The 19,574-nt window shown below is 41.9% G+C and overlaps 1 protein-coding gene across 1 annotated transcript in view; it reads right to left on the reverse strand.

The window, feature by feature from the left end:
• The window catches only part of mmp15b (matrix metallopeptidase 15b), a 55,209-nt gene extending 41,302 nt beyond the window's left edge, over positions 1 to 13,907 (reverse strand). The window contains exon 1 of the mRNA XM_067997702.1: positions 13,765 to 13,907. Coding sequence (XP_067853803.1) covers positions 13,765 to 13,869 — 105 coding nt within the window. The 5' untranslated portion in view covers positions 13,870 to 13,907. The remainder of the gene's footprint in view (positions 1 to 13,764) is intronic.
• Between the last annotated feature and the right edge of the window lie 5,667 nt (positions 13,908 to 19,574).

Here is a 19,574-nt window from a genome sequence, read left to right on the forward strand (position 1 = left end):
AGTAAAAGGGTAGTCAAAGGAAGCGTAGGATCGATTAGGGACAAAAAAGGAGATTGTCTTGTGGAGGCAGAGGGCTTGGCTGAGGCACTAAATGAATACTTTGCATCCGTCTTCACAAGAAAATAGGATGCTGCCATTGTATCAGTAAAGGAGGAGGTAGTAGTGATATTGGATAAGATAAAAATAAATAAAGAGGAGGTACTTAAAAGATTGGCAGTACTCAAAGTAGAAAAGTCACTCGGTCCAGATGGGATGCATCCTAAAGGAAGTAAGGGTGGAAATTGTGGAGGCTCTGGCCACAATCTTCCAATCCTCCTTAGCTATGGGGATGGTGCCAGAGGACTGGAGGATTGCAAATGTCATACCCCTGTTCAAAAAAGAGGGGAGGGATAAGCCTGGCAATTACAGGCTAGTCAGCCTAACGTCGATGGTGGGGAAACTTTCAGACACAAAATAAATTGGCACTTGGAAAAGTATGAGCTAATAAATGAAAGTCAGCACGGATTTGTTAAAGGAAAATCGTGTTTGACTAACTTGATTGAGTTGTCTGATAAAGTAATGGAGAGGGTTGATGAGGGTAGTGCAGTTGATGATGTGTATATGGACTTTCAAAAGACATTTGATAAAGTACCACATAATAGATTTGTTAGCAAAATTAAAGCCCATAGGATTAAAGGGACAGTGGCAATGTGGATACAAAATTGGCTGGGGGACAGAAAGCAGAGAGTAGTGGTGAACGGTTGTTCTTCAGACTAGAGGGAAGTATACAGTGGTGTTCCCCAGGGAACTGCTCTTTTTGATATATATTAATGACCTGTTCTTGGGTGTACAGGGTACAATTTCAAAGTTTGCAGCTGACACGAAACTCGGAAATGTAGTAAACAATGTGGAGGATAGTAACAGATTTCAGGAGGACATAGACAGACTGGTGAAAGGGACAGACACATGGCAGATTAAATTTAATGCAGAGAAGTATGAAGTGATGCATTTTGATCGGAAGAATGAGGAGAGGCAATACAAACTAAATGGTACAATTTTAAAGGGGGTGCAGGAACAGAGAGACCTGGGGGTGCATATACACAAATCTTTGAAGATGGCAGGACAAGTTGAAAAGGCTGTTAAAAAGCATATGGGATCCTGGGCTTTATTAATAGAGGCATAGAGTACAAAAGCAAAGAAGCTATGCTAAACCTTTTTAAAACACTGGTTAGGCCTCAGCTGGAGTATTGTGTTCAATTCTGGGTACCACACTTTAGGAAGGATGTCAAGGCCTTAGAAAAGGTCTAGGATTTACTAGAATAGTACCAGGGATGAGGGACTTCAGTTATGTGGAGAGATTGGAGAAGCTGGAGTTGTTTTCCTTAGAACAGAGAAGATTAAAGGGAGATTTGATAGATGTGTTCAAAATCATGAACACTTTTGATAAAGTAAATAAGGAGAAACTGATTCCTGTGGCGGAAGGGTCAGTAACCAGAGGACACAGATTTAAGGTGGTCAGCAAAAGAGCCAGAGGTGACATGAGGAAACATTTTTTTACGCAGCAAGTTGTAATGATCTGGAATGCACTGCCTGAAAGGGTGGTGAAAGCAGATTCAATAGTAACTTTCAAAAGGGAATTGGATAAATATTTGAAGGGAAAAAATTTACAGGGTTATGGGGAAAGAGTAGAAGAATGGGACTAATTTGATAGTCCTTTCAAAGAGCTGGCACGGGCACAATAGGTCGAATGGCCTTCTCCTGTGCTGTACTTACTATGATTTGGAGCCAGAGAGGAGTGTGGACTTAAAGGAGGCAGCCAAGATCTTATAAAAAGACTGCAACAGGATGTGGACCTTAGCTGATCAGTGGCAAATTAAGTTCAATTACAAAAATGCAAGGTACTCCATACTGGAAGTAAAAACAAGGGCACACCTACTTCAAGCGTGGGATAAAACCTGCCAAAGAGGAAGCTGTATTGTGTCCAAACACTGTGAGAAACCAATAAACAAAGTGAACAGGATGCTGGGTTATATTGCCAAACTGACTGAGTTCAAATCTCCAGAAATCACACTAAAGCTGTACAGTAACTGGTCAGGCCACGCCTGAACTACTTAAAAGGGTATGGGGAAAGGGAAGGAAAATGGGACTAAGCCAATAGATCTTTCATAGAGCTGGCAAAATATGTTGAATGACCTTGTTCTGTGCTAAACAATTCTATGATTCTATGTGCAAATCTGGTCATCGCAACATAAAAGATCCACGCAGTGCCTAAAGGTAGTGCAGAGAACAGCAACAAGCTGATCGCTGGTGCCAGAGCAAAGAACCATGAGAAATGACCTGCAAAGCTAGGGCGCTGCAGCTTCTTAGAAGTGCCCTTATAGAGGTATATAAGATACTTAATGAGATAGAAAGGATAAACCTGGAACAATACTTTCAGATGTGCCAAGCTAGCAGTGCAAGAGAGCAAGTTAAGGACACACAGCACAAAATATTTCTTTATATAGAGGATGATTGAATGGGTTGCCAGGAAGAGTGGTTGTGGCCAGTATGCTAGACTTATTTAACAAACACCTAATTGCTGTAATGAGAAAATGAGAGTTGGTTTTCTACAAGGATGTCCAAACCTTCTTAAACTTCTGATCTTATGAGAACAGTCTGCTTATCTGTTCATACCCCTAAAGAGAAACCTGGCTTTCAGCTTCCACACTGGCACTCTGCAAAGTCTCTTAGTGTGTGTAGGAGATGCTCAGCACATATACACGCTGTAAAAAGAGTATAAACACAATACATCCAGCATGCGTTTTGTCCATCACATCACATTTTGTGTCACAGCAACAAACTGGCTCAAATTTCATTTTCATACAAGGGTCATCAAGACTACTTCTCCTACATCAAACCTCGCATGAGCTGTAACCTACCCCGGCTAAACAGTGGGAAGACCAAAGCCATCATCTTCAGCCAGCATTATAAATGCTGTACTTTCACTACTGACTCCATCCTCTCCCTTGGCCACTGTTTCAGACTGAACCAGACCATGCAATCTTGTCATCCAGTTTGATCTCAAGCTAAGCCTCCAACCCCAAATCCTATCCATCACAAAGAACACCTATTTCCACCTCCACCCTTACCTCAGCCCATCTGCTACTGAAACTCTCATCCATGTGCCTTTGTCACTTCCAGACTCAATTATTCCAATGGTCTTCTGACCTGCTCTCATCCTCCATAAACTTTAACTCACCCAAAACTCTGCTGCCCGTATCTTTTCCCGCACCAAGTCATGCTTGCCCATCACCTTGTCTCACTGACCTAAACTGGCTCCCGTTCCCCCAACAACTCCCTCGCCCCTCCTTATCTCTGTAACCTTCTCCAGTCCTATAACCTGCCCTCCCCACCGAACTCTCGGACATCTGAATCCGATCTCTAATGATCTCCCATCCCTTCACCCTACCATTGGCAACAATGCTTTCAGCCGTCTAGGTTTCACTCTCTGGAATTCCCTCTCTAAACCCCCTTTCTTGCTTTAAGACCTTCCTTAAAACCATTTCTTTGACCAAGCTATTGGTCACCATTCCTAATCACTTCTTTGGATCGGCATCTTTTTTCCTCATGTTTCTACTGCCCAGGCCCAATGCTCTACAATCCCCTCGCCAAGCCCCTCTGCTTCTCCATCTCCTACTTGTCTTTTAAGGTCCTTCTTAAAACTCACTTCTTTGACCAAGCCTTTCTAATTTATTCTTCTTTGCTCGGTGTCTAATTTCCTTACATCTCTGTTAAGCACCCTGGGATATTTTTCTGCGTTAAAGTTACTATGGAAATATAAGTTGTTGTATAAAACATCAGAGACAAAGTAAAGCATGAACTTTTCAACTTCAGCTGAACTAATTTTCTTGAAAAAACAATTTACGTTACGATGTTTAAGGATTGTCTACAGCCTGTTACATATGTGACAAATAAAACTTTAAATAATGCCAAATTTCAAAGTGGAATTTTTATATTTAGTCATGTATGGTTACAGCAGCTGGACTTAAAAACAATACTTTTTCATATAAACAGAAAGCACTATTCCATCAGTCAATTTTGGAGGGATATTTTCAATAAAGGTCCTGAAATTCAAATATTTTACCAAAATATTCTGCTTAAGAACTGTTGCAGAAGTAAAAATAAGAAAAGATTACACTCACGTTTATTTCTTGGCAATCGCTAAACAGTAACTATGGTACTTATTTATCTACTGGCAAAGGGTATGGAAAACATTATGGTCCCAAAAATCCACGGGCTGCAATCCCGGTGTAATCATCGGGATCATGTCTGCCAGTGCTCTCCAGCACTAACCCTGCCGGTATTTGCAGGATAAGCACCCGCACAATTACATGTGCATTTCTGGCATCTACCTGCCCCATGAGGTCAGAAAATCTGGCAGCTGCCTGACATGGAGAGGACTTCCCAATCTCCTCCCAAGACACCATCCACCTCCCTTTCGGTCCCCTGTGTAAAGGGACCAACATAGATTTCTTTTCAAATGTTTATTTTTCTTTGGCGGTTGAGGCAACTCCCTGCACCTGGAACCCTTAGGCTGGGGCCCACCTGCGTGCATCTGGAGGCCGGTATACCTCATCCCTCTGTGCGCATCGGCCTCAATTAATATGCTGGGTTCCTTCTGAGATGAGGAAATGGGAACTCCCGGTGTAGGGAATCCCCATCCCCTTGGCATCATTGCCTTGTAAGGGGTGAGCAGAGGTTCTACCTTTTACAAGGCCAACTGGGAACTCCCTCAGTCAGCGGGTACCTGGCATAACTAGGTCCCTGTCTTTTTCCAAAGGGTTCCGCTGGAACTATGGGAGGAGTCTGACGGATCTCACGAGTACATTTGGGGCTTATTTATTTATTTATTTTCCAGGAAACAGTTGAAAAACACTTCACTCTCCCCAGGGAGACCTCGTATAAATTTCTTTCAAATTTTCTCATTGGCGATGTGCATCACCCACTTCTACACCCCAGTAACCTACTCCCCCCTCCCACAACAGCATGACCTCTAAATCACTGTGAGCAATACTGCAGGTTGTCTGAATATATATATCCATGTCCATCCGTGCTGGAAAAGGTGCCACAGAAGAGGCCTATTATAAAAACTAAGGCACATGGACCATATGGACAAAGACTCTGGTGGCTAGGGTCATAAAGCAAAGAATATTGGTAAAGGGATGTTTTCGGATTGGTGGAATGTGTTTCAGGGATATGTGCTGGGACCTCTTTTGTTTTTCTTATATACAAATGATTGGAACATGGGCACAAGAAGAATGATATCAAAGTTTATTGAATTAGGGGACATGGCAAACTATGAAGAAGAATGCAGAAGGCTGTAGGAGGGCATAGACAGGTTAGTTAAGGGGGAAGATTGGTGGCAGATGCAGAGAAATATGAAGCAGCACATTTTAGAAAAAGAACAGTGCAATTGTTAAGATTCTTAATAGAGGGAGGAACAGAATTCGAGAGGTGAAGATACATAAATATTTAAAGGACGGAGTATAGATGGAAAATACTATCCAAGAGGCAAATGGGTTTCTGAGTATTACATGAAAGAGCATGGAGCATTAAAGAAAGGAAATTATGTTGATTTTGTACATGACATTGTATGGCAACAGTTGAAGTACTGCATTCAGTTCTGTGCATCACATTATAAAGAGGATATCAGAACCATAGCGACAGCAAAGATTCACTTTTCACATTAGAACAGAGAGGGATATAAAAGAATCTAATAGAGGTTTCCGAAGTTATGAAAGGTCTTGAGAGAGTAAACAGTGAACGATGTTTTCATTGGTTTGTGAATCGACAGAAAGTGTCACAGACTCAGGATTATCATTAGAAGAATAAAGCAGAAGTTAGAAGAATTTTTTTCACACAGGGTCATTAACACATGGAATACTTTACTACAAGTGGCTATCAAGGCGGACACTTCAAACAATATAAAAGGATATGAGCAAAGAGTAAGGAAATAAGATTAAAGTAGATAGCCCCTGACGAAGACCAAACCCAGCACAGGCACAATGGGGTGAATAGCCTCCCTCTATGCTGTAATTTCTATGATCTATCTATTTGTAATATATTAAACATCTTGCAAATGACACACACTTCCTGTGCACGTTGAGCTTACTTCCTTTATCACAATTTTTGAGTTGTGCTTCCTATGTTAACATTGATAATGGCAAAACATTATATCAACATTTTATACTGGCAAAATTATATGATTACATTTGCTGTCATGCTGCAGTTGCCAGCCTTTGGACACTAGGTTACACCTATGCCATGATGCTTTAGTTTCAGGCCTTCAGACACTAAGCGGCGCTGTGACATGAATTGTCCAGGCCTGCCCAGTTTTGGGGTTGTTTTAAAACTTTCTGCTCAATTTACACCGGATTTTCGGGTTTTTCACCAGATTTACCGATCCATTTGTAGCTGTTCAAATACAGGCCTTGGGAGGCAGCCTACCTGCTTTACACCTGCCCCATGTAGTCTAGCCTTGCACTTGGATTTACCCACCCAACCTGTTTGCTCCCACCAGACTGGCATTGGGGTCACCCCCAATCCCCATTTTATATTCTCGGCAGTAGTGGTCGGGTCTCCATCCTACCATCTCGAACCTTGCGCCCACCTACATCATGACCTGTAAACTCATGACCCCTAACCCTTCAGTTAGGCATGAGCTTGCATTTTGACCCCTTCACCCTCCCCCAGACTAACCCAGCACTGAATCCATTTTCAGTTGACTCTTTTACTAGCAGTTAAAGTGATAACACCATACAAATATATAGTATTAACCCCTTAAGTGCCTTGGCAATCTAATAGCCTATCTCTTTATCTCAGTAATTTGAAAGATGCTTTTAGTTTTTTTATCCTTATCTCTCATGTTGCTGCATGTGGCGCTATGAAGTGCACCACAGGGAGACCGTTTATGTAGTCACAGAGATGGCAAAAACAACATGACCTCCAAATCACTGTGAACAACGTCATGGGGATTCTGTTAGTAATGTATTAAAAGCCTTATATTCAAGTACACTTCCTGTAAATGTCACATGTTCCTGTCATGTTTATTTCCATCACAATTAAACTTACCTACTCTTATTACTTACCTCTAATAATTGCGCCCTCCAAGTAATGTCTCTGAGACAAGTGGTGCTGTTTCTTACTTACCTCGAGACATCACAGCTGTGTTCCCAAGATAGGTGGTGGTGTGACCATTTTGGAGTAGCTAAAATCAGGCCTGTGGCACCATGTTGATTACTCCTTCCTAACTACTCCTTCTCATGGCTGGCATCACCCGATGGAGTTGAAGTACAAATTAACCATGGTCTAACTGGATGGTGGAACAGGCTCGAAGGGCTGAATGTGCTACTCCTGTTCCTATGTTCCCACCTTTGTCGTGACCAGAGTTCTGTTCCTCACCACCGTAACTGGCCCACCACCACAGATGGATCCCATTGCAACTAGATCCCAAGCTTGGCCTCGAGTCTGGAAGGCTCCCTTACTTTGACACTACAGGGTGAGGGGTGGGCAGAAACTTGGGTCTCAAAGTTAGGGTTTGGGTGCAGTCTTCCTTCATAGCTGGGGGGGGCGGGGGATGTAATTTGTTGAAAAGGTTTCCCCGCTGTATTATTGAAAATAAATACTCAGTTGAAATCCTCTCTGCCACAACTGGAAAGGAGAGGATGAGCTAAGCGAACCAAACAAGTCACTCGACAAAAAATTCCAAGTACTTTAGTACGCCAATTTATTCTGCAATTTTTATGTCCAAAATAAAATTAAACTAAATTAAATCAAATATTACATATTTTACAATCACGTGAATGTATTTACGCACATAATCTCTCCAATGTTCCCAAACCCCATAGGCTGCCAACCACAGGAATCACCTCGTAGACCAAACCACACATTCCACCTCCAATACAAGAAGGCGGCTCACCACCACCTTCACAAGGGCAATTAGGGATGGGCAATAAATGCTGGCCTTGCCAGCGACCCCCACGTCCCATGAACGAATAAAAAAAAACTCCAGGCTCGCCCTCCATAGTACTGCCACGCCACAGAGCTGCCCCCACACTAACAAAGCCCAGCACCCCTCCCCACTATGCCTAAACCCCACACACCTACCTCCAAAATGCTAAATGTTTCCTAACATCTTCCTGACACCTGAAGAGCTTTGTCCTGGGAGGTAAAAAAATTAAATCCATAGTTAAAGCAACATATAGGAACAATCAAGGCCATTGATTTACAGTTTTCACAGAATCACTGAATTCGATCCCTTAAAGAGTGTTCTAACTCCTGGAATAGCATCTAATATAAACATAATTTGATTTCTTCAGTCACCATAAATCAACGGCTCTGATAATACCTCATAAAACAGCGTAATGCCTCACTCACGGTGCGCAATGCCACAGGAGATCCGTTATATTATAAAAATGGTAATTCTAGCACGCACTTTCTGTCTGTCACACTTCAGATATCGCACTCTGGCTAATCCAAATTTTTAGAAAAGTATAATGGAATAAAGGTAATCGTTTCCAATGTACCGAGAAAAAAGGAACATAAAATAAGGACCTGAATTTGCTGAAGTCTTGTGCCATAATAATGTCCCATCTACAGTGTACGCTATTATTGTGGTGCAGTAATTCCAGGAATTTACGCCACATCATAATTTCGTGGGACATTTGCGCCGCTCCGCCGAGAGCCATTTAAAACATTGCTCTGCCACCGTCAGAATCAATGACGATCGCGGGTTTGCTGAAATAACGCAACTTTGATCACCGCTGCCACTTAGACCGTTACAGAATGACGCTGGTGGATTACACAATGCTGCTGGTGGGCTCAGAATTCAATTCCTCATTCATGATTTGTAGCATCTCCAAAATATTACATGGGGGGCATTGGAGGGGCATCAGCAGGCATGGGGGTCACCGGGGAAAGGGATCAGTCGTCGGGGGGAGATAGGGGGTTGTGGGGGGCGGAATTGGGGGGATCGTGGGTCAGTCATCGGGGGGGAAGTACTCCTGCTCCTCCGGGCCCACAAGCAGTGCAATAAAGGCACTTACCTGCAGTTTCGGTCTTTCTCACCTCCTCTCAGGTGGCGTGAAGGAGAAGGCCCGGGAATCCTGGCCCTCAGGGGCTAAATAAAAAAGCTTTGAAAATGGAGGCCCGCTGCCTCCTTTAAAGCTTTTAATGCCCAACCCGCCTCCTGAGGGCAGGCTGGTTGCCCACCTCTCGTCCTGCCCCCGTGAAAACCAGAAATGGGCAGGTTGGGGGCGGGTTTTAGATTTTTGCAATTTTTACTGCGCCCCCGCCCCCAATCCACCCATTTTTCCAGGCTAAAATCATGCCCTTTGTGTCAGTTTCACAAAATCCAGGGTCAGGCACGTACCCGGCATTTGATTCCGAAAATAATTACATCATACTGTGTGTCGGCAGCAGAGGCATTCAACCCATTGCACTTATCGACATACTATAGGCCAATAATAGTTCTTAAAAGAAAACTGAAGGAAAATCACTTCAAATACTTATTTCAAAATCCTTTCAGCCGGCATTTTTTCGCAGTACCTTAAATGCATAGTCTTCTAAATCAACTTCATAAGAACATAAGAAATAGAAGCAGGAGTAGGCTATACGGCCCCTCGAGCCTGCTCCGCCATTCAATAAGATCATGGCTGATCTTCTACCTCAACTCCACTTTCCCGCCCAATCCCCATATCCCTTGATTCCCCTAAGTGTTCAAATATCCATCGATCTCAATTCAAAGTTCCCTGACTAAACAACAACTAAACTCTGAATAGCGCTAGGTTCCATTTAATAAACAACAATTAGACTTCGTGGCCTTAAAGAATCACAGCTCCGCCTTAACAGAATAATGAATTCTCTATCACATGCTTTAAGACTCCTCTCCTCATACAACAACATATTATCCGAAATCTCCTGGTGTCCTGGCCAACATTTACCTCTCAACCAACATCACTAAAACAGATTATCTGGTCATTTATCTCATTGCTGTTTGTGGGACCTTTCTGTGTACAAATTGGACAACACATTATAACAGTGACTACACTTCAAAAATCATTCATTGTTCGTGAAGAACTTTGGGAAGTCCTGAGATCACGAAATGCACTATATAAATGTAAGTTCTTTCTTTCTAATGTTAAACAGCCTCAATTTTTCAAGTCACTCAGGGCCCCTAGAATTACGCAGCACTCAAGCTCAATTTCCGAAGTAAGCTCAACAACATTCTGCAAGAGAATGCAGATTTTGCAGGTGGTCTATCCAGTTTCTGTAGCAATTACTATTTGGTCTACACATATTTGTGCCTTAACTAAAATGTAACAACATCAATTTTTAGATTATAGATAAACAGCACAAGTTTAAAGAGAGGCAGTTGAAATATAAATTTATGATGGGAAGGAGAGGACAGTAGATCAGAACAGCAGTCCAGAGGCTGGAGCAGAGACCTGGGTCAACCACCAACAAAACAGGGAATAGAGACTTAGAGCATCCAGCCACCAGCAGTAAGAGGAGGGACTGAGACCTCCCAGGCTATGGGAGCAGGAGCAGTGGGAATATTATCCAAACCAGAATTATCAGTGGGATCAGCAGCAGCAAAATTAGAAAGCTGGAGAGGCGTGAGAGTCAGGATCAGAAGAGGGGGGGAGATACAATCAATATTTACAGTAAACTTAGTTGATACAAAAGTCTCATGTTGTTGCAACTGCCCCAAGAGATTGCTGTATTAACTAAGAAATTTACTTTTGAAGCTGTTGTATTTCTCACACTTCTACTGGCTCTCCCGCTGCTCTGATGGGGGAGGGTAAACTCCACAGCAAGAACAAATTCAAAGACGTATGGGACTGGGTGGCAAGTTCCCCTTCCGCCTCTGGGACCTGAGTTCAAATGCTGCCCAGTCTGATCGGACGAACATCTATGTCTGCTAGCTGTAAGTTTCCTATGTGAAATGTTAGGGGCACAAAACTGTTCCTGACATGGAAATGCTTCATCCTAATACTGGGTGCCTGAAAGGTAATATGTCCCAGCATTAATATCCATTACAAAATTCACTACAATATACACACTGTATGATGATGTTGTATAGGAAGTCATTCAGTTCAGAACAAATGTTAATTAAAAAAGCACTCTACAGCAAACCCCTCAGTATGCTACACAACATATTTGTGTATACGCACAGCTCAATCTCTTTCCGTGCTTATGTACTGTATCATCGCTGTATTTTGTTGTGCATATTCCTTACCACTTGGGAGTTCCTCATAACAGAACATTAGTAGCATGGTAAAACCCCTTGATGGAAGACTTACTGACATTATAAACATGTTCGGTTTGACTTTAAGTATGGTGTCACTACATATATCAAGCAAAGTAATTCTTCCCCATAGTTAGCTTGAATGGATACCACAGGCTTCATGCACAGCATTGAAGTCCATTGCCAGCAAAAATCTTTAAACCATATCAAACATAGGAAGGAATCTGATGACAATGATTGTGAGTTACCTGAGGTTATAACCATAGCACTCAGCAGCACCAAATCTACTTTTATAAAATACTTAATGTACATACATTCTTGGAATACATTACTACCTGAATATTTATACTGAATAATGAGTCTCTCTGTATATAACTACAGTACGGACTTTATCAGTGTTCATTAATAGTGTATAGTGGTTCCTTGCATAGCAACAGTCTAGTCTATCAGTTAATGTTACTATTGTATAGAGTATAATACTTTACAAAGCCTATTACTGCACATTAATCACACCCTACAGTCAGTCTCAGTGCATTAAACAGTAGAGTGTCAATGGATGTCGGTAATACTGTTCAGTTAAAACCAGTGTATATTAGCATACAGTGAGCATCAGTGCATAATAAGGTGCAGTCTAATTATGCTTAGTAACACTGAACAGACTAAATAGGCACATGCACAGATCTAATTGTGCATATTAACAATGTACAGTATTAGTGACCTTAAATGAATGGACTCAATAAGTTAAATAGCCTTTTCCCTTCCAAAGCTTTATATTCTCATGCTCAAGTCAATCTGTGCATATTGATATGAGGTCAATCTATACATATTGATATACGGTCAATCCATGCATATTGACATGAGGTCAATCCATGCATATTGATATGAGGTATATCCATGCATATTGATATACGGTCAAGACATGCATATTGATATGAGGTCTATCCATACATATTGATATATGGTCAAGACATGCATATTGACACAAGATCAATCCATACATATTGATATGAGGTCAATCCATACATATTGATATGAGGTCTATCCATACATATTGATATACGGTCAAGACATGCATATTGATATGAGGTCTATCCATACATATTGATATACGGTCAAGACATGCATATTGACACAAGATCAATCCATACATATTGATATACGGTCAATGCATGCATATTGATATACAGTCTATCCATGCATATTGATATGAGGTCTATCCATGCATATTGATATGAGGTCTATCCATGCATATTGATGAGGTCAATCCATACATATTGATATGAGGTCTATCCATACATATTGATATGAGGTCTATCCATGCATATTGATATGAGGTCAATCCATACATATTGATATGAGGTCTATCCATGCATATTGATATGAGGTCTATCCATGCATATTGATATGAGGTCAATCCATACATATTGATATGAGGTCTATCCATGCATATTGATATGAGGTCTATCCATGCATATTGATATGAGGTCAATCCATACATATTGATATGAGGTCTATCCATGCATATTGATATGAGGTATATCCATGCATATTGATATGAGGTCAATCCATACATATTGATATGAGGTCTATCCATGCATATTGATATGAGGTCTATCCATGCATATTGATGAGGTCTATCCATGCATATTGATATGAGGTCTATCCATGCATATTGATATGAGGTCTATCCATGCATATTGATATGAGGTCTATCCATACATATTGATATGAGGTCAATCCATACATATTGATATGAGGTCTATCCATGCATATTGATATGAGGTCTATCCATGCATATTAATACTGGACATTGAGTACAAATTTATTTGCACACTTTATTACTGGACAGTATATCCAAGCAACTTAATACTGTAAATGTATTAGCACACTTTAATATTGAACAATGAGACAATGCATGTATATTAATGAAATACAATGAGAGTATCATTCATATTAAACTATTCATACATATCAGTATTGTAGAATGAGTAAATCCATGCACATTAATACAATACAGTTTATTGGCATATTTTAATACTCAGCAATGAGTCTAGGTACGTATATTAATTCTGTACAATGAGTCGAACCATTCATATCAACACTGGACAGTGAGTAAACCATGCATATTAATACTGTACAGAGTTACTTACCACACTAATACTGGACAATAAGCCTATGCATGCATATTAATGCTGTACAATTAGTCAAACCATTTATATTAATACTGAACAACCACTAAATCATGCATATTAATACTGTACAATTTATTAGCACGCTTTAATACTGGCCAATGAGTCCAACCATGCATATTAATACTGTATAGAAATGTTGTCAGTGTATATCAATACTATATTTTCCGGTGCGTTTTAACACCGTACAGTGAGATCAGTAACAGCTCATATGAAGGTGCATCGGTCTGTATGAGTACTGTAGCAGCTGTACATGCATCGACGCGACTTGCAGATTGACTCCAATCGGAGTCTGGATGTCTTCTTTACCTCTGCGCTAAAGTTGTCCTGCTCAGCCCGGCTAAGCATGGCGCAAAGCCCGAGAGTGAGAATGGGCACTGTCCAGCCCCGGCTCCAGCACACCTTCCCGGCCATTTCCTAGCGATGTGCTTTGGCTCTGCTGCCCCGAGCCCGGGTGATCCCTTCTGCCCTCCCTCCCTCTCCCTCTCTCTCCTTCTATGATCAAACTGTACTGAACGAGAAAGTCAGCGCCCTCTACAGTCTAACAGCAACGAGACCATAATTGCTTACAGCCGAGGGACTGTCTGAAAGTTGTCTCTTTTTCCCAAAGTCTAATTATCAGTCTTCATTACCCCACTTCCTCTCCCATCTGCAATTAAAGTAGGCCGCTATCCTATGTCTATATTCTGCGCCACCTGCAGACCCGCCTCCCTGTATCCTTCATTCTCACACTGTTTAAAAGGGCAACTACTAGTCTCCTTTTTGCTTTCTTTAATTGTTTTTTTCTTAGTCTCTTGAATACTCGCAGATCACGATCAAAAATTTACCGAAACGTTTCCCTGTATGCTACAGTTTTCGTATATAGATAAGAACACATAAATAAAATCATATTGATACCTATACACATTCATATACAAACACATACATGTATAAACATTTTGCAGTATTTTGTACAGTATTAATATGCATGGAAGGACTATAGTATTACGTATACAGAACAGATACATACACATACATATATATATACCTACACACATACAAACACAGTCACAAAGACATATGATGACATGTACACACAGCTGTCAACATGGAAAGAATCCTGGGTGTGACCAACCATATATTTGAAGGCATCACCTCACATCAAGAAAATAAACATGGTGAAAATGGTAACCTGCACTTGTCACGTGGGCCGCATGGCACAGCCAAATGGCATCAATGTATTCTTGTTATCTCCTTTTTCTTATTCTCCTTTCTGTCTTTCTTTTCTCTTTTTTTAATCTCTTCTCATCATGCCTGGCTATGGGCTTTTGGAGTGTTTTCTCTTGCAGCGTTGATGAATTCTAAAATTTTAATAGAAGTCTTTTCACTTCAACTATGAATGCTGGGATGACCCATATCCATAGCATTTTTTTTCATTCATGGGATGTGGACATCACTGGCAAGGCCAGCATTTATTGCCTATCCCTAATTGCCCTCGAGAAGGTGGTGGTGAGCCGCCTTCTTGAACCGCTGCAGTCCGTGTGGTGAAGGTTCTCCCACAGTGCTGTTAGGAAGGGAGTTCCAGGATTTTGACCGAGCGACGATGAAAGAACGGCGATATATTTCCAAGTCAAGAAGGTGTGTGACTTGGAGGGGAACATGCAGGTGGTGTTGTTCCCATGCGCCTGCTGCCCTTGTCCTTCTAGGTGGTAGAGGTCGTGGGTTTGGGAGATGCTGTCGAAGAAGCCTTGGCGAGTTGCTGCAATGCATCCTGTAGATGGTGCACACTGCAGCATCTTACTTTTTCTTGTTTCCTAGTGAAATAAGAAGTACCAGGGATTACTGGCATGGTCCATGCACATGCGAGATTATTAATCCTGAGATGGGAGTGGGGAGAGATCACAATCTCAACATCAAGTGCCCCACCAAATGTGGAAGAGTTGGTCAGCCTCAGCATATTAAACACATGCAAGCACACAGATAAGGGCAGAATTACTAACGATGATGTTAAAGAATGTGCAGCTGCCGCGCTGGATCCAGCAGTGTGAAGTTCCCAGGAACTTGCAGATGTTCAATATTACTAATGGGTAATAAATAAGAAGGGAACTTGGCAGAGTAAACAGGGGTTCAGCTTCCAACTGCTCCCACCTGTCCCATTAGGGTATCCTGCAGCGCCACCTGCAGGAGAACCAGTGACATAGCAACTGCACTGTATCTGTGATCCACAGAACGTACAATAAACAGAGCAGTCAACATTGCACAAATCCTAGGTGTTTGATTTTCAGTTGCAAGCCGTATACTTCAGGTATCCTCTCATGCTACAACATAAATATGGTTGAAAGCATCTTTCACGAAGGCCACAAACACAGCCAAATGACACTAATGTATAGTACTCCCTTCTTTCTCTTTTTACAGTCCACCTCACTGTGGTGTTTGTAATGTTTTTTCTTGCTTTGTCTCATTACATAGAATCATAGAAAGGTTACAGCACGGAAGGAGGCCATTCGGCCCATCGAGTCCGCACCAGCTCTATGCAAGAGCAATCCAGCTAGTCGCACTCCCCCGACCTTTCCCCGTTGCCCTGCAAATTTTTTCCTTTCAAGTACTTATCCAGTTCCCTTTTCAAGGCCATGATTGAATCTGCCTCCACCACCCCCTCGGGCAGTGCATTCCAGATCCTAACTACTCACTGTGTAAAAAATTTTTTGCCATGTCACCTTTGGTTCTTTTGCCAATCACCTCAAATCTATATCCTCTGCTTCTTGACCCTTTGCCAATGGGAACAGTTTCTCTCTATCTACTCTGTCTAGACCCTTCATGATTTTGAATATCTCTATCAAATTTCTTCTGAACCTTCTCTGTTCCAAGGAGTACAACCCCAGCTTCTCCAGTCTATCCACGTAACTAAAGCCCCTCATCCCTGGAATCATTCTAGTAAATCTCTTCTGCACCCTCTCTAATGCCTTCACATCTTTCCTAAAGTGGGGTGCCGAGAACGGGACACAATACTCTAGTTGTGGCCGAACCAGTGTTTTATAAAGGTTCAACATAACTTCCTTACTTTTGTACCCTATGCCTCTATTTATAAAGCCCAGGATCCCCTATGCTTTTCTAACTGCTTTCTCAACCTGCCCTGTCATCTTCAACGATTTGTGCACATATACCCCCAGATTTCCCTGTTCCTGTACCCCTTTTAGAGTTGTGCCCTCTAGTTTATATTGCCTCGCCTCATTCTTCCTACCGAAATGTATCACTTCGTATTTTTCTGCATTAAATTTCATCTGCCACGTGTCCACCCATGCCACCAGCCTGTCTATATCCTCTTGAAGTCTATCACTATCCTCCTCACTGTTAACTACACTTCCAAGTTTTGTGTCATCTGTAAATTTTGAAATATATCAAGAAAAGCAGTAGTCCCAGCACCAACCCCTGGGGAACACCACTGTGCACCTCTTTCCAGTCCGAAAAACAACTGTTAACCACTACTCTCTGTTTCCTGTCCCTTAGCCAATTCTGTATCCATGTTGCTACTGCCCCCTTTATTCTATGGGCCGCAATCTTGATGATAGGTCTACCGTGCGGCACTTTATCAAACGCCTTTTGAAAGTCCATATACACCACATCAACTGCATTGCCCTCATCTGCCCTCTCTGTTACCTCATCAAAAAACTCTATCAGGTTAGTTAAACATGATTTGCCTTTAACAAATCCATGCTGGCTTTCCCTAATCAATCCACCCTCATTCAAGTTACTGTCAATTCTGTCCCAGATTATCGTTTCTAAAAGTTTCCCCACCATTGAGATTAGACTGACTGGCCTATAGTTGCTGGGTTTATCCTTACATCCTTTTTTGAACCAGGGTGTAACATTTGCAATTCTCCAGTCCTCTGGCACCATCCTCGTATCTAAGGATGTTTGGAAGATTATGGCCAGCACCTCCACAATTTCCATCCTTACTTCCCTCAGCAACTTAGGATGCATCCCATCCCAACTGGATGACATCTACTTTAAGTACAGCTAGCCTTTTAGGTACCTCTTCTTTATCAATCTTTAATCCATCCAGTATCTCAACTATATTTTCCTTTACTGAGGCTCTAGCAGCATCTTCTTCCTTGGTAAAGACAGATGCAAAGTACTCATTTAATACCTGAGCCATCCCCTCTGACTCCATGAGGCAAAGAGTTTGACAAATTTATTAGAGTTTTTTGAGGCTGTAACTAGCAGGATAGATAAAGGGGAACCAGTGGATGTAGTATATTTGGATTTTCAAAAGGCCACATAAAGGTTGTTATGCATGATAAGAGCTCATCAGGTTGGAGGCAACATATTAGCATGGATAGAGGATTGGTTAATGGACAGAAAGCAGGGAGTAGGGATAAACGGGTCGTTTTCAGGTAGGCCAGTTGTAACTAGTGGGGTACTGCAATGATCAGTGCTTGTACCTCAGCTATTTACAATCTGTATCAGTGACTTGGACAGAGGGGGCGAATGTAATGTATCCAAGTTTGCTGACGATACAAAGCTAGGTGGGAAAGTAGAAGCATAGAAACATAGAAAATAGGAGCAGGAGTAGGCTATTCGGCCCTTTGAGCTTGCTCTGCCATTCAATACGATCATGACTGATCCTCCATCTCAATACCGTGTTCCCACTCTCTCCCCGTACCCCTTGATGCCTTTTGTGTCTAGAAATCTATCTAGCACCTTCTCAAATATATTCAGTGACTTGGCCTCCACAGCCTTCTGTGGTAGAGAATTCCACAGGTTCACCACCCTCTGAGTGAAGAAATTTCTCCTCATCTCAGTCCTAAATGTCCTATCCCGTATCCTGAGACTGTGACCCCTCATTCTGAACCCCCCCAGCCAGGGGAAACATCCTCCCTGCATTCAGTCTGTCTAGCCCTGTCAGAATGTTATATGTTTCAATGAGATCCCCTCTCATTCTTCTAAACTCGAGTGAATACAGGTCAAGTCGACCCAATCTCTCCTCATATGACAGTCCTGCCATCCCAGGGATCAGTCTGGTGAACCTTCGCTCTATGGCAAGTATATCCTTTCTTAGGTAAGGAGCATAGGTAAGGAGATCAAAACTGCACACAATACTCCAGGTGTGGTCTCACCAAGGCCCTGTATAACTGCAGTAAGACATCCTTGCTCCTGTACTCAAATCCTCTTGCAATGAAGGCCAACATACCATCTGCCTTCCTAACTGCTTGCTGCACCTGCATGTTTGCTTTCAGTGACTGGTGTACAAGGACACCCAGGTCCCTCTGTACATCAACATTCCCCAATTTATCACCATTTAAATAATACTCTGCCTTTCTGTTTTTCCTTCCGAAGTGGATAATTTAACATTTATCCACATTATACTGCATCTGCCATGTATTTGCCCACTCACTCAATTTGTCCAAATCGCCTTGAAGCCTCTCTGCACCCTCCTCACAACTCACGATCCCACCTAGTTTTGTGTGGTCGGCAAACTTGGAAATATTACATTTGGTTCCCTCATCCAAATCGTTGATATATATTGTGACTAGCTGGGGCCCAAGCACTGATCCCTGCAGTATCCCACTAGTCACTGCCTGCCACCCCGAAAAAGACCCATTTATTCCTACTCCCTGTTTCCTGTCTGTTAACCAATTTTGAATCCATGCCAGTATATTACCCCCAATCCCATGTGCTTTAATTTTGCACACTAACCTCTTATGTGGGACTTTATCAAAGACCTTCTGAAAATCCAAATAAACCACATCCACTGGTTCTCCTTTATCTATTCTACCAGTTACATCCTCAAAAAACTCCAGTAGGTTTGTCAAACATGATTTCCCTTTCATAAATCCATGTTAACTTTGTCTAATCCCGTTGATATTTTCTAAGTGTCCTGTTATCACAACCTTCATAATAGACTCTAGCATTTTCCCTACTACTGATGTTAGGCGAACCGGTCTGTAGTTCCCTGTTTTCTCTCTCCCTCCTTTTTTAAATAGTGGGGTTACATTTGCCACCCTCCAATCTGCAGGAACTGTTCCATAATCTATAGAATTTTGGAAGATGACAACTAATGCATCCACTATTTCCATGACTACCTCTTTTAGTACTTTGGGATGCAGATTATCAGGCCCTGGGGATTTAACGGCTTTCAG

Source organism: Heptranchias perlo, chromosome 16, assembly GCF_035084215.1.
Source record: "Heptranchias perlo isolate sHepPer1 chromosome 16, sHepPer1.hap1, whole genome shotgun sequence".
Classification (NCBI taxonomy): domain Eukaryota; kingdom Metazoa; phylum Chordata; class Chondrichthyes; order Hexanchiformes; family Hexanchidae; genus Heptranchias; species Heptranchias perlo.